This window comes from Epinephelus fuscoguttatus, linkage group LG11, assembly GCF_011397635.1.
Source record: "Epinephelus fuscoguttatus linkage group LG11, E.fuscoguttatus.final_Chr_v1".
Taxonomy (NCBI): Eukaryota; Metazoa; Chordata; class Actinopteri; order Perciformes; family Serranidae; genus Epinephelus; species Epinephelus fuscoguttatus.
In genome coordinates this window covers 33,784,629-33,799,209 of record NC_064762.1, presented here as the reverse complement: position 1 = coordinate 33,799,209, position 14,581 = coordinate 33,784,629, and the positions used below count along the sequence as shown (strand labels likewise).

The window sequence follows — 14,581 nt, the reverse complement described above, 5'->3', positions numbered from 1 at the left end:
AGAAGCATTTATTGGTGATTTTTCAAAAAAGAAAGTGCTGCTATTCTCTGTTATAGTCATGCCCCAAGTAGCCTATATTGCTACAAGTAGAAGCTAATATCAGGAACTTATGTAACCTTGGTCGCCAATGCTGTTCATTTGGCCTCAATTTCAGACCATATTCCTGCTGGAACGTATCTGATAAAATCCCCCAAAAATAAGCTTAATAGGTCCCCCTAAATGTCCAGAGTCAAAGGTCATACTCTGACCAGCATTTGTCATTTTTACAAGTTTCATGATTTTAGGATTGAGTGTCAAGTTTAGTCAGTTGTATTTATCTTAGGACACTTTTTATATAGAGCAGGTCTAGACCATTACTTTTTAAATTTACAGAGACACAATAATTCAAACAAATTCCCACCAAGTGCTAGCATACTGGCAACAGTGGCAAGGAAAAACCTCTTTTTAGAGACAGAAAGTGCCAAGAAAAAAAACACAACATTCTAGGGTTAGAGTAATGCGATGCTGCTAATTTCCCCTTTTTATAGGTATCTTACTATATAATGACGAAAACTCTGTCTGTCTGTCTGTCTGTCTGTCTGTGGGTGTGTGTGTGTGTGTGTGTGTGTGTGTCTGTTCCATGTTTTTCTCCTCACTGACTTGGTCAATCCATGTGAAATTTGGCACAGTGGTAGAGGGTCATGGGAAGATGCGAATGAAGCAATATTACATCAATTGGCCAAAGGGGGCGCTATAGCAACTGATTGAAATTGCAAACTTTGAATGGGCATATCTCATGTCCCGTATGTTGTAGAGACATGACACTTTGCACAGAGATGCCTCTCCTCATGAGGAACAAATTTGCCTCAAGAACCCATAACTTCTGGTTATACAGATTTTCCACCATTTTGAATTTTTTGAAAAACACTTAAAATCGATCTCTTCCTAGGAAGTTTGACCGATCTGCATGAAACTCGGTGAACATAATCTAGGGACCAATATCTAAAGTTCCCTCTTGGCAAAAGTTGGAAAACTTACTAAAACTGAGCTTCTATAAGGCAATGAATATTGTGTGGCTCATCACATAAAGGTGTATAACATCTCAAGGGTTTCACCAATCACCACGCAACTTTGTAGGCATATGACCACACATAATCTGAGGGGACCCCTCCATTATTGACCCCATCAAACAAAAGGGCCCTAGAGAGCTAATTTCTTATCTAGGCCTAACCACCATATAGATTTTTACTAAAGTTGGTAGATATGTAGAACAGGATGCCTCAAGGTGACTGGAGAAATTCAACTCTAATTGGCAACTGGGTGGCGCTATAACAACAGAAAAATGCTTAAAAATGGCTAAAATGCAACCGATCACTGTGGCTCCCCCTGTGGCCCAATGTTTTTGTGTTTTTTCTAATTTTTGGTATGACTAAGTCATGGTATGGTATGCTATACTCAATGAGTATGGACTAGTATATTATAATATTATAATAAACATCCCATTGCTCCCATTTAAGTTACTGTTAACACTTCTTCCATATTTATTTCCAAGGTAAATTCCACAAATTCACTTAGTACAACACATACTCTACAAACCGTTGCTCTAAGTTTCTCTTTTGAACAGAATAATGTTGTCACTAATTGAATAATCCCATTCAGCTCTACTTTGCCTCCTGTTTGACTGGTGTTAACCAACTGTCAAACTCAGATCTTCCTGCATTTCACATTAAAAGTTTTTCAGCTGAACAAAGGGCATTATGTCCTGCTTTTTTGGTTGACTTTTATTGTGAAACATTGACATGTTCAGCTTGTGTCCTTCAGCAGGGTCATCTCCTACACACAGCACATTACATTACAAGAACATTTAATAGTGTTTTTAAATGTTCTTTGCGTTTCACCTTCCCATGCACCTTGGAAATGGTGAAGTTCCAGAAATTCTTACTGCTACGGTATGACCTGATGTTGTTGTTCTGATTGTAGAAGAATGTAAATTGCTGAAGACACAGAGGCATCATGACTTATCCTCCTCCTTCCCTCCAGCCACACAGGAAAACTCAGACAACAAGACAGAGAGGATTGTGGGATTGCTGAGGCAGCGTGTGCTGACCCATGGGAGGGAATCACTCACATGCTGTCATCACACACATATACACACACACACACACACACACACACATACACACACACACACAAACACAAACACAAACACAAGCACAAGCCTCCAGTGGTCCTCATCTACTTATTCATGCCTTTTCTTCCAATAGCTAGTTGCTGTGTTTTGTTCTGTATTGTTACACTTGTGAAAATAAAAGCGCAGTGGCCTGGTTGTCATGCAGACACACACCCATAGTGCATCAGTCCTGCATGGAATGCTTCTAGAGCTGCAACAACTAATTGATTGGTTGTCAACCATTAAATGATTTGCCAACTAATTTGATAATCGATTGATTTGAGTAATTTTTTTAAGCAAGAAAATGCCAGTGTCTTTAATGTGAATATTTTTTGGTTTCCTTACTTCTCTATGACAGTGTATCTTTGGGTTGTGCTGTACTGCTTGACATTTTTCACCATTTTCTGACATTTTATAGACCAAACAACTAATCGATTATAATTAATTAATTGAGGAATAATTGAGAAAATAATCGAAGAATTAATCAACAATGAAAATAATTGTTAGTTGCTGCCCAAGATGGTCCTATGGAAACTGAGGATTATGCTTCATATTAAGCTGTGAGCTGACTAGAGCTTCTTACTGCTCCTATTACCTCTGGCTTTTAGTGCTGCTCTGTATGAGTGAATATGTATGTTTTTATATGAGCTTTGGTGTGTGTTAGGGCTGTAACAGTTTGTGTATTTATAAACTGTCTTGGAAAGAGGGTCACTGCATGCAGCCACACACAGAATACATGGTAAGTAAAGGGATGCAGGTAATGTAGAACCAAAGTTTACAACTGTGAGTTCCACCTGGAAACACTCCTCATAATGCACAAGTTTTATGTCTTTATTATTCCATGTATTTTGGTATTTTCAATTTCATATCATAAGAGATGCTTTTCAGTTTTATAGCCTCTTGTGATCTATTAGGGAAAATGCTTCTTCAGTGTTCGTATAGTGTAATACAGAAGTGTTCCTTTCCTTCATAATGAAAATAGCTCACCAAAGTTGCCAGTGGGCAAAATGTTACCTCTGTCCCCAGCTCACAATAAAAGAAAAATAAACAGATCCTTATGCATTTTGATTTTTAATAATGTCTTGCAAGAGATAAAATAGCAACACACAAAGATTCCTGGAACACTTTATAAACTCACTTGGCTCTTAAGGTTTGGCTCCTGGGACTCCACATGACTCTCTCCCTCATACCTGCTGACAACTTCACTTTCTTTAAACTGTATTACTTGCATATTAGATTTAACAAGCTTTGAATTATTTACAGTCCTTTGTCAACCTTGAGAGTGCTGAGCACACACTGTCATATTTGATGCATATTTGTAGAGAGGTGCTGAATAGCTAGTGGTATGTGTGCACATAAATATCACAGGGTGCTGGCTATGTATTTTCATGCCTAGTTATTTAAGTTTGTTAAGTTTAATTTTGAAATCTTTACTCTGACTCTTTCTCCTTGACTGCTGTAACACTGGAATTTCTCAATTATGGGATCAATAAAGGTGTATCTTATCTTATCTTATCTTATCTTATGTAATCATGTGTTAACATCACTTGTTCCCTAAAACTGAACAGTTTTTTTGTTGTTGATGTTTTTCTGTGACTAGGCGACCAATGAAGTCTTGCAGACTAATGACCTTTCTGGTCAACTAACATTTGGTCGACTACTATTGTTTCTCTGACTCCAGCAGTGGCCATGGTGTCTGGAAAAGTGCAGCTGCAGGCTACCAGTATGATATGTTGTGTTGTCTTTAAATAGTTTTTTTGTTGTTGTTGTTATTTCTTTTGTCTTTGGATAAACACAAGTGGTTTTGATGATTAAAACTGAAAGCTGATTTGGTCCATATTTGGTCCATGCATCTGACCAACTGACTCCACGCACTGAATGAATAAAGGTTCCATGTGGGTGCAAAATTGCCCGTTACTTGTTTCACTGACCTGATGATCTTGGATCTTGCGTCCCACTACGCGGAAGGCGTTGTTGCCCGTATGGTGATAGATGTGGACTCTGCTGAAGCCCGTGGAACCACCAGCTGGGACCCACTTCTTATTGGCATCGTCATACACCATAACAGCGGCTCGCGCCTGGCAGATACTCTGTTCACTGCAAGAACACAAAGACAGGAAATCATTTTACAATCTGATATGATGGTCAAACATTCATTTCAGCTGAACTGATAATCCCCAACTCATGTAGCCCCCAGGAGTTTGTTAACCACCTTTGATTTCTCCTGTTTTTAATTCTTTTGTGTCTTTCCTCTTTGAAGTAAACCTTTAATACAACATGTGTTCAGTCTGAAAGTCACAATAGCCAGGGGGGTGTTCTGAACTGTGATTATAGGTACGATGGTGATGCAACAGGTATGAAGTCAAACCATGTGAGAGTCAGGCCAGCTCTGCTAAATCTACTGCTGTAATTACAAAGACACGCCAACATCGTTACTCGGGACAGTATGACCCTGCTACACACAAAAAAGACACACTGCTAAATAATTCAGTCAGTGTGTCTTGTACTACAGCACAGGTCACCATTAGACCAACAGAATCATTTTTAATGGTGCTTGTAACACCAAATACCCATTATGTTTGACATGGTTAAACATAATATTAAATCTGTTATCAAATACAGCACTCTGGTTTCAACTAACCAGAAGTAATCACAATGCAACAACATACTGTCTTCCTATTTAGCTAGCAAATCTGTGATTAAAGGGGACACATTGTGCACATTTTCAGGTTCATACTTGTATTTTATTCAAATAACACTTTATTTTACCGCATATTATCTGTGCTGGGACACCTGTATTCACCCTCTGTCTGAAACACTATGTTATTTTTGCAGTCTATGGTTGCACCCATCTCTCGAAGTCCCCCTCCTAAAAAAGCTGATTGGTCAGCATTTCCAAGTCTCCCATTTCTCAGTACCTCTCCAATGTCACTGCAGCCAGGGGAATGAGTAATGACTGTAACAGAGTATAAATCTCCAATACAAGCTTCTAAACCCTGGTTATCCAAGAGGGGGTCTGGGACCCCTAGGGGGTCCACAGAGTTAATGCAATTTGTCTGAAAATACACATGAATCCACCATATTTTTGGCAAAGATAAATTTGTCTATTTGTAAAAAAGGATTGCACAGTACATACCAATGATGACAGGCTAGCTGTTACCCATGAAGCCTTGCGCAATCATGTTAACTAGCAAACGTTTAATCACTGTTTAACATCTATTTTAAGTGGTGGATATTCTTGTGAGCAAAAATGGAACGTTTAATAACTTTTCCAAGCAAGAGACTCTTAAATACCTTCCACTTCAGAAACAAAGTGAATGTATAAAAATATGAATTGCCATCTATTATTATTTTAATAGCTAAGCACTGTATGCACCACACAAGGGCATGTTTAGACACAGTACTTTAGATTGCACTACACATTATTGTCTCCCCATTTTAATATGCAGCTCAATTTAAAAAAAAATATGTAGTAGGGGGGTCCCTGCTCTGTCTGTCTTTCAGCTAGAGGTCCTTGGCCTGAAAAATGTTGAAGACCCCTGTTCTAAACCAAAATCTTTACAACCAGACATATTCCAACAGGAGAATGATCTCAAATCAGGAAGAAACTATAAAGACAGCACCAAAGATCATCGGTTTCCCTGTTATTAGCATGTGGCTACATGTAGCAGTGTACTTGCAGCTTAGGACTGACAGCAGCAGAGAATTGTGGCACTGTCTACTGTGAAAAATAAATAAAAGCACTAAAGGCTTCTAAACAAGTTATTGCGGAAATACAATCCAAAATCTGTTTATCTGACATTAGCATGTAGCTAAATGTAGCGGCGTATATAATGTAAACACTTGCAGTAGTGTGCCTGGAGCAAATGACCATATAAAGCTGTCACAAGTTGTAGCCAAACTAGCACTTTTACAAACGTTTACTTCATTATTTGAAACTATTGCCACATTTAATATGAACATCCGACATTGTAACATTATATATACATATGAAAGAAAATAAGAGAAGACACAATAGATCCAACTAATTAAAGAATGTAGTACAGCCCTTCCTATCTTTTCACATTCCTCAGTGACGTCCCTAATAATCCAGTTTATGATTCCATAAACACACAGATGACTAAGGAAGAGCCATAAGGGGAATATGTGGCGTAACAACTTAAAGACAGAGACAGAACCACACCAACATTTCCTTTAGCATTTTACACAGTCTACACACTGCTATTACTAGCATGCAAGCACAAGGAGTGAGTTCATATGAGATCTAATTCAGAGCATTTCAGCCCTTGAGCACAGAACTAATGAAATCTGCTTCATGGGTGGCTGGCTGCATTTTCTATCTCTCACTAAATAGCTACACAATCTTGCAAAGAGTTCAGTGACATGCCTTGGTAACTGATAGCTGGACACCTAAAAGCTGTGTGCCTTCACTCTAAAGGAATATTCAGGCAATTCAGTATTGAAGTTAGTTCCATAAGAGTTGGGAGACTCGCACAAGGCCGAATAAAAAAAGATAAGGTCAAAATCCAAGCAACGGAGGCTGACATATCCTGATGTTTAGCTCTAAAACAGTAGCTACCCCTACATTTTCCATGACAGCTATAAGCAGAGCTGGGCAAAATGGTCTAGAAATAATATTATGATATTTTTAGACTATATCGCAATACACAATGTACACCTCACATAGGCAGTTGAAATGTGACTTACGCATCCCTCTTATTACACACAACACACACATGCAATAACAACAAAGGGATACCGCAGGGTCAATCATAAAATGACGCCCCTGAAGCAGTTTGGGGGTTCAGTGCCTTGCTCAAGGGCACCTTGGCAGTGCCCGGGGCAAACTGTTATAATACAGTTATAATAAAGTTAAATACAGAACTGTTACAATAAAGTATTGTTATAATGAATAAAATCAAAGCAGAACCACTGGTGCTTTTATTATGGAGCACACGGTTCGGGGCGGAAATGTTGATGTTTTTGCTGTGAACTTAAAGATTCCCATCAACATTTAGCTGTTAGTAAAAAATTTAACTGCTACGTCATTAAACTGGAGGATTTATTCACTGTGAGCTGGAAAAAAACTAACAGCTCTCCAGTTCACATATTAATGTTTGCTAGTCACACTGGTGCTCCATGGTTGAAAAATGCGACTAAATGTTCACAGTCTAGCGCCCAGGAAGTATTTCCCAGGAAAGTGTGGTCTTAATGGGCAGGAAAATGTGTGATGTATTATATGTGTGCCACTGGTTAAAAAACATGACGTGACAATTTATGCTCAATGTTCATGAAACAGTAATTTCATACCCATGTAGAAGAAGTCACGATACATGATACGGGCAATGCCGTATAATCGCCCACCCCTACCTATGACATGACATTTTGTTAGACCATTACTGCCTGGCTAATGCCCATAAGGGCACATCATAAGGGTCCTTTCCTCCTCCAGAGACACACAACACAATGTCTGACGTTTTTTTCCACAGGCTGTGTAACACAAGTAAGCTGAAATCATGTGTGACTGCCCCTTTAATGTGCCATGATTGACACCCACAGTGTACTGAATGCAGCTATGTGACAGACTGTAGGGAGGAAACTACAACTACTATAACCAGAGAATGACAGAAGAAAACAGATGAGAAGAAAGCACTCCAGTGATATGAATTTCTGTATGTCACAACCTGAATACGAGAAGAAAAAGTGACAGAAAGTGAGAGGGGAAGAGAAAGAAACAGAGGAAGAAGAGATCGAGAAGCGGTGAGCATAAAAATGGAGTAAATGACAGGCACAAATTGCTGGGGGAGAAGAAAAGAAAGGGTGAATAAGTGGGAAAAAAAAGTGGGGGGGAAGTGATGCGAGGACAGATCCACTTCCACTGAGACACACACACTCTGTGTTTTTTAAAGTATCTGTTTCAAGGTTGGAAAATGCATGAAAATGGTGGCTCTGCACTAACAAGAAGACACTGAATGACGCTCATACACGTGCACACACTGCAAACAGTGTGCTGCACGTGCCAAAGCTACTTAACATGCACTCTGTTTGAAATAACTTTCTGTAACAATCTTCTTGATAAAGCTCTGAAACATTTATCTGTGTGTGCTTGTGATTACAAGTGTGCGCTCAACAGCACATAGTCAAGGACACACACACACACACACGACTGTATCCATATGAACACATCCAGCTCTCACACACTCTTTCACACCTCTGCTAATGTGCTTCATTATGACAACAGAAGCTGAACTGTGTTAGCGCTCTACAGCAGCTGATGAACTTACATTACCTTTTTTTTTTTTTTTTTGCACAAATCTCTTACATACTGCATTAAGAGTTAACACCTCAGCCCATCTCACATCTAACTGTGAGCAGAAATGAGCTGGAGCCAGTAATGAAGAGGAGAAAAGAAATCAAGGCAGGATAATTCATTCATGGCTTTTTACATATTTTACAGTTAAATGATTAAACCTTACATCTTTATTAAACTAGGCAAATGGACTAAGATCCATTTATTTTCACAGAGGCTCAGGGCGGCAGCTACAGTGGTAGCAGGATGGAGTTTTAAATAAACCCACCACATTCATGTTTTATATGCAAAACGAGACTAGATCTACTATTAGCTGTTTAGATGAAAGCTTCACCTCCCAAGCCCTGATTTTTTCCATCTGGTCTGCACATTCAGACTCTGTGACATTTTGGTAAACAAGAACATCCATCAAGCAGTGCCACAGCACAACCACTGAGAGCCACCACAAAGCTGCCCTCTAACACGTGAGCTTTGATGAGTCAGTTGAATTTGCAGGGTCACTTCTTGACCAGGTGCAGTGACATCCTGGAGCTTTAAAGGTGTGGGTGGATGGATAGGGCCAGGTTAGTGGTCCCCCCTTTTTCCAGTCTTTAATACCGCACACTGAATTCCTGACTTCAGAGATGCTGATGTACGTGTAAGCCTATAACAGCCACAAGGAAAACACTATATTATATATATATATATATATATATATATATATATATATATATATATATATATATATATATATATACACATACACATACACAGTATCTCACATAAGTGAGTACACCCCTCCCATTTTTGCAAATATTTCATTATATCTTGTCATGGGACAACACTATAGAAATGACACTTTTATATAACTTGAGTATATATACTACTATATAGTAGTATAGATTTACCTTCCTCTGAAAATTACTCAAAACACAGCCATCAACATGTAAACAGCTGGCAACATAAGTGAGTACACCCCACAGTGAACATGTCCAAATTGTGCCTAAAGTGTCAATATTTTGTGTGCCAGCCATTATTATCTAGCACTGCCTTAACCCTTTTGGGCATGGAATTCACCAGAGCTCACAGGTTGCTTCAGGAATCCTCTCCCACTCCTCCATGATGACATCATGGAGCAGATGGATGTGAAGACACCTTGCGCTACCCCACCTTCACCTTGAGGATGCCCCACAGGTGCACAGGTGAGTTTAGGGCTGGATACATACTTGGCCAGTCCATCACCTTCACCTTCAGCTTCCTCAGCAAGGCAGTTGTCATCTACTAGGTGTGTTTTGGGTCATTATCATGTTGGAAAACTGCATTGAAGCCCAGTTTCTGAAGAGGAGTGATCATGCTCTGCTTGGAATTCATGTTTCCCTAAATGAACCGAGCTCTCCAGAGCCGGCAGCACTCATGCAGCCTCTTTCAGCATGTGTGGCACCTTGGCGAAAAGCTGTCCCATGAAAAGATATAATGAAATATTTGCAAAAATGGGAGGGGTGTACTCACTTATGTGAGATACTGTATATATCTATATCTATATCTATATATATATATATATACATATATACACACACACATATACATCTATCTATCTATCTATCTATCTATCTATATATCTATCTATATATATATATATATATATATATATCTATATCTATATCTATAGGTATATATATATATATTTATATATATATATATATATATATATATATATATATATATATGGTACAATGGTACAAGTTAAAAACAAGGCAGCAAAACAACAGCTATAGGAATATGATAATAAAAAAAACTATAAATTAGAGATAAGCTAACTCCATAACAGTGATTGCCTGCCCACAAATACACTGCTACATGTAGCTACATGCTAACATCAGGGAAACCAGTCATTTTGGTTGCCTATGTTGTGAATTTATCCCCGATTTCAGATCGTACTCCTGCTGGAACATATCTTGTTGTGAAGATTTTGGTTTAGAGGATATTATTGGTGATTTTTCACTGTGAAAAGTGCAGCTATACACTGTTATAGTTATTTCCCAGCTGTCAGTACATTGCTACATGTAGCTACATGCTAACAATCTTAGATGCTGAAGTTGTTAATTTCTCCCCAATTTCTGATCATACTCCTATTGACACATGTAGAGTTATAAAGATTTTGGTTTAGAAGCTTTCATTGGTGACATTTAGTGGCAGAGCATGCTGCTATACTCCATTACAGTCATTCCCTGGTCTCAAATACATTGCTACATGTAGCTACATGCTAACATCAGGGAGACATGCAATCTTGGTTGCCAACATTGCTTATTTCTCACTGATTTCAACTCATATTCCTGCTGGAACATGTCAAGTTGTGAGGATTTTAGTTAAGAAGCTTTTATTAGTATTTTTTTCACAGTAGAAAGTACTGCTTTACACCATTAGTCATTCTCTGGGCTGCAATAACAGTGCAGACACACCAATATACAGAAGACCCAGAAATGTTGATCAATCAGTCAAGACTGAACATTTCTGGGTGGGGGGGGTGAAGGGGGCTTAAAGAGACAGGCGCTAAAATGAAACGAATGAAGCGTTGGAGGATAAAGACGTTTCAGCACAGATGGTCTGAGGAAAATTAAGTGTTTTTTGTACATTAAAGCATGTTGACATGTTCTAGTAGGAACCCAAAATGCAAGTATGAACCTGAAAACAATCATTATAGGCCCTCTTTACCGAGGGATTTCATCTGAATGATTTCACATCCCAGAGCCTCCTCTACAGTCTGGTAAGGGCCTGAGTGGCTCTCCTGATTGCATGCAGCCAATCAAAGAGGGCACTTTAAACAATCACATCTGAGCGGTAAAAAATAATGATTGCATGGCTGCATGTTTTGCTGATTGTGGTCACTATGGTCAGATGGGATGTCAGCATGTTCTCATACCATGGAATATATTCAGGACCACTGCAGAGACCACAGCCTTTGCCTGCAATGGTTTAAGTCACAAACCTTCACCACATTGTTCCTGGGTCTCCAAAAAAATATATGCACAATAGACACAACTGTACATTTTTGTGTGGTGAATGTGCTGGGGTTTGCATGTGTGTGAAGGGTGATTATAAGTGTGCATGATTCAGCTGAAGGCCCCAGTTCTCCACTTCTTTATAACCACTGTGAGCTAAAAGCCAGAGGAATCCATCCCAGAGTGTTTTGAGAGGAAGAAAATGTGGCGACTAAAAAAAAGGAAAAACAACATGAGACATAAAGAGAGGAGGAACACAGAGTAAAGCAGACATGACACAGTTGGTCCGATCACTGCTGAATTACTTTGACATTTAGGCTTTTTTTTCCCTTAGCCAGACACTGAATACATTACTGGGGAAATAAAGTGTACAACTATCTGTCATTTGCATTAATGGCACCATCATTAACGTTCCTTACTGAGATTACTGTGCATTATGTGTTGGTGCATTGCCCCTTTGTCTTTGCAGCTACTTGAGGGATATGATGTCAGAGAAAATCACAGTGAAAAGTGGATTTCCGCTTGTTAAGTACTTGACTGGTGTAATCTAGTCCTGTTGACCCTCCTCATCTCCTTGTTAACTCTTACACTGAACACGTCAGCTGCTATCTCCCTCCTGTTCTCTCCACTGAGACAGCACTACTGCCCACTATCAGCACGTCTGCACAAAGTGCTGTTTGTACGTTTACAGTGTACGCTGGGATTCCCTATGTATCTGCCCTCAGAAATATAGTGCATTTCTGGACTCTGTATCAAATTAGACTGTATAATGTCTTAATACAAGATCTATTTTTATCATGCTTTTCAGTTTTATTTTCAAGGTGATCAAACGGCTTCACAAGCAAAGCAAACCAAACCCATTCAGATATTCATTCTGCTTCTAGCCCAGTTATACACCTACTGCATGTGGAAATTACTGTGTTAAAAGGTCTCTAATGGAGTGGAAGAACTCACACACACACACACACACACACACACACACAAGGAAAAAAAAATCTGCAGATGTGACGAGAATAGGAATGGAGAATGGGATATGAGATGAGAATATTTTCATCTTCTTCATTAATGTTAATGAGTCTCCAAGTTAAGAACGGTTCCGACTTCAAAGAGGAACAGAACAGCTCCAGGGGCTTCACCGCCATGATGTCACATCCTACCAGGATCGTTGTGGGGAGGTAGGGGGGGATAGAAATAGAGAGATAAACAAGGCGAAGCAGGCTGAAGGCAGACAGATGTTTACACTGTATCTCAAACGGTCAGACGATACGCTCTAGGCATTTAAGGATATGGAAATTTCATGTTATGATTATAACGGCCAAAATAATTACAATTCATAATATAATCCCAATAATCATCACAATATGCTTAAAACTCTTGAAATGGCTCTAAAATGAATTAAGATCTTTTGTGCTATTTGAGGTTGGTGTGTATGCAGCCTCTTTTACTGTTGGTTGCCCAGCAGACTCTTTGGAGCTTGACATTAAGTTTTTTTTAGCTGAGACGGTCACTTGTTTTTCATTGCGCAGCTGCCACAAAATCAGGAACACAGCCTCTGAGTGGCTGACAAGTCAGGAGGTCAGCCTCTGACTGGTCAACAGACTTATGTTGACCAGTCCAAACTTATGTATTGTTACACCCCTATTAGACATCACATTTATTTTTTTACTTGCTCGAAAAACTGTATTAGGCATTCCACAGAGTTTAATTGCTCTGGGCAGGGTTGATGTTGATCCCTGACTCTTTGGGTGCTGCTGTACATGATATTCCCAATTATCTTCACATAAGAGATCTACTACAATCAGCAAATTTTGAGTGTTTTTTATGGTGATCTGCGTCAAAATCGTACATCTCCATATGATCCCTAATACGTTCAATACCGTCCTATGATGACACTAAAAGTTTTGATTACCTTCTTATTTGTGGCTACAAAATAATTAGCAGAGAATCAGCAGAGGGGAGAGAGGACATCCTTGATACATCCCCTAATTGCACTGCTTCACTTCATCACTACTACGGGTGGAAATTGTGACTAATTTCACTGCTGATAGGCCAAAGTTACATAACTAGCCAACAGTCTAAAAATAGAAACAAACCAAAAAGGGGTAACTGAAATCTCATTCAGACGAGTTCAGCTGCACTGAGTCTACTGTACATATGTGGACAATCACTGACTGTGGTATCAGTTTCATCTTACACCACAGCTTTCCTCTGTATCTATGATCTGATTAGATTTTACACCTGATTGCTTTAAATCTGTTTATTAATCAGGAATCATAGCAATGCCACCCATCTAATGTGTCTATTAATGTAATGTGATGTTAATCATTGGATATATTAATGTAATTAATGAACCCCACAGGCATCACCATCTTTAGATATAATAATGAGAATGTTTGCTTCTACACTTACACAATACAGAATGTAATAAAGGGCTGAATGCTTAAGGACAGACAGAGCTTGACCTGGTAGAGCTCTGGGTTCATGTTGTCAGCTATGTGAGATGTTACACCCACACTATCTTCTCATGGCTGGGATTGGTTTTAGATAAGTATACACCAGTCCAACTTTTTCTGTTCCAATAGCGATTACAAGACCCCAATTCATTCTGCTGACACTGACAAAATGTTTTAATCCTGTTTTAGGCAGAAAGGTTCCAGATGAAAACAGCAGGCGTTTACAGAGAGGAGGAACTTTTTTATAGTTCTAAGAAACCCTTTTTTATTGGGTCTGCACTGCAAGAACTAACAATCACAGTTCAGTGAGGACCCCTTTAGTCAAAGAAAACTTTATTTCCATTTGCAGTATTGTGTTTGGGGGTATGGCTCTGTTTTGAGGCCCCTTCGCCTATCCTAAGGTCTACGTGGAAAGCCAAAGGCGGAGAGAGCACACCTCTCCACCCTTCCACATGCCTACATAGAAAGCTTTAAGGTAGAGAGAGAGCACACCTCTAGGTCCTTCCACATGCCTACATAGAAATGCAAAGGTAGAGACAGCAAACCTCCCTGCTCTTCCATGCGCCTACATGGAAAGCCTAAGGAAGGGAGAGCAGCAGCAAAGACCTCCCAGGAACAGAACAGAGCAGCATCAATGACAAACAGAAATGACACTGATAAGTCAGACACAACATGAAAAGGAGGAGCTGGG

General features: G+C 39.3%; 1 protein-coding gene across 5 annotated transcripts in view; it reads right to left on the bottom strand.

The window, feature by feature from the left end:
• The window catches only part of enah (ENAH actin regulator), a 182,170-nt gene that overhangs the window by 86,344 nt on the left and 81,245 nt on the right, over positions 1-14,581 (bottom strand). For all 5 annotated transcript variants that reach the window (XM_049589641.1, XM_049589640.1, XM_049589637.1 and 2 more), the window contains exon 2: positions 4,081-4,246. In XM_049589641.1, the coding sequence (XP_049445598.1) occupies positions 4,081-4,246 (166 nt within the window). The remainder of the gene's footprint in view (positions 1-4,080; positions 4,247-14,581) is intronic.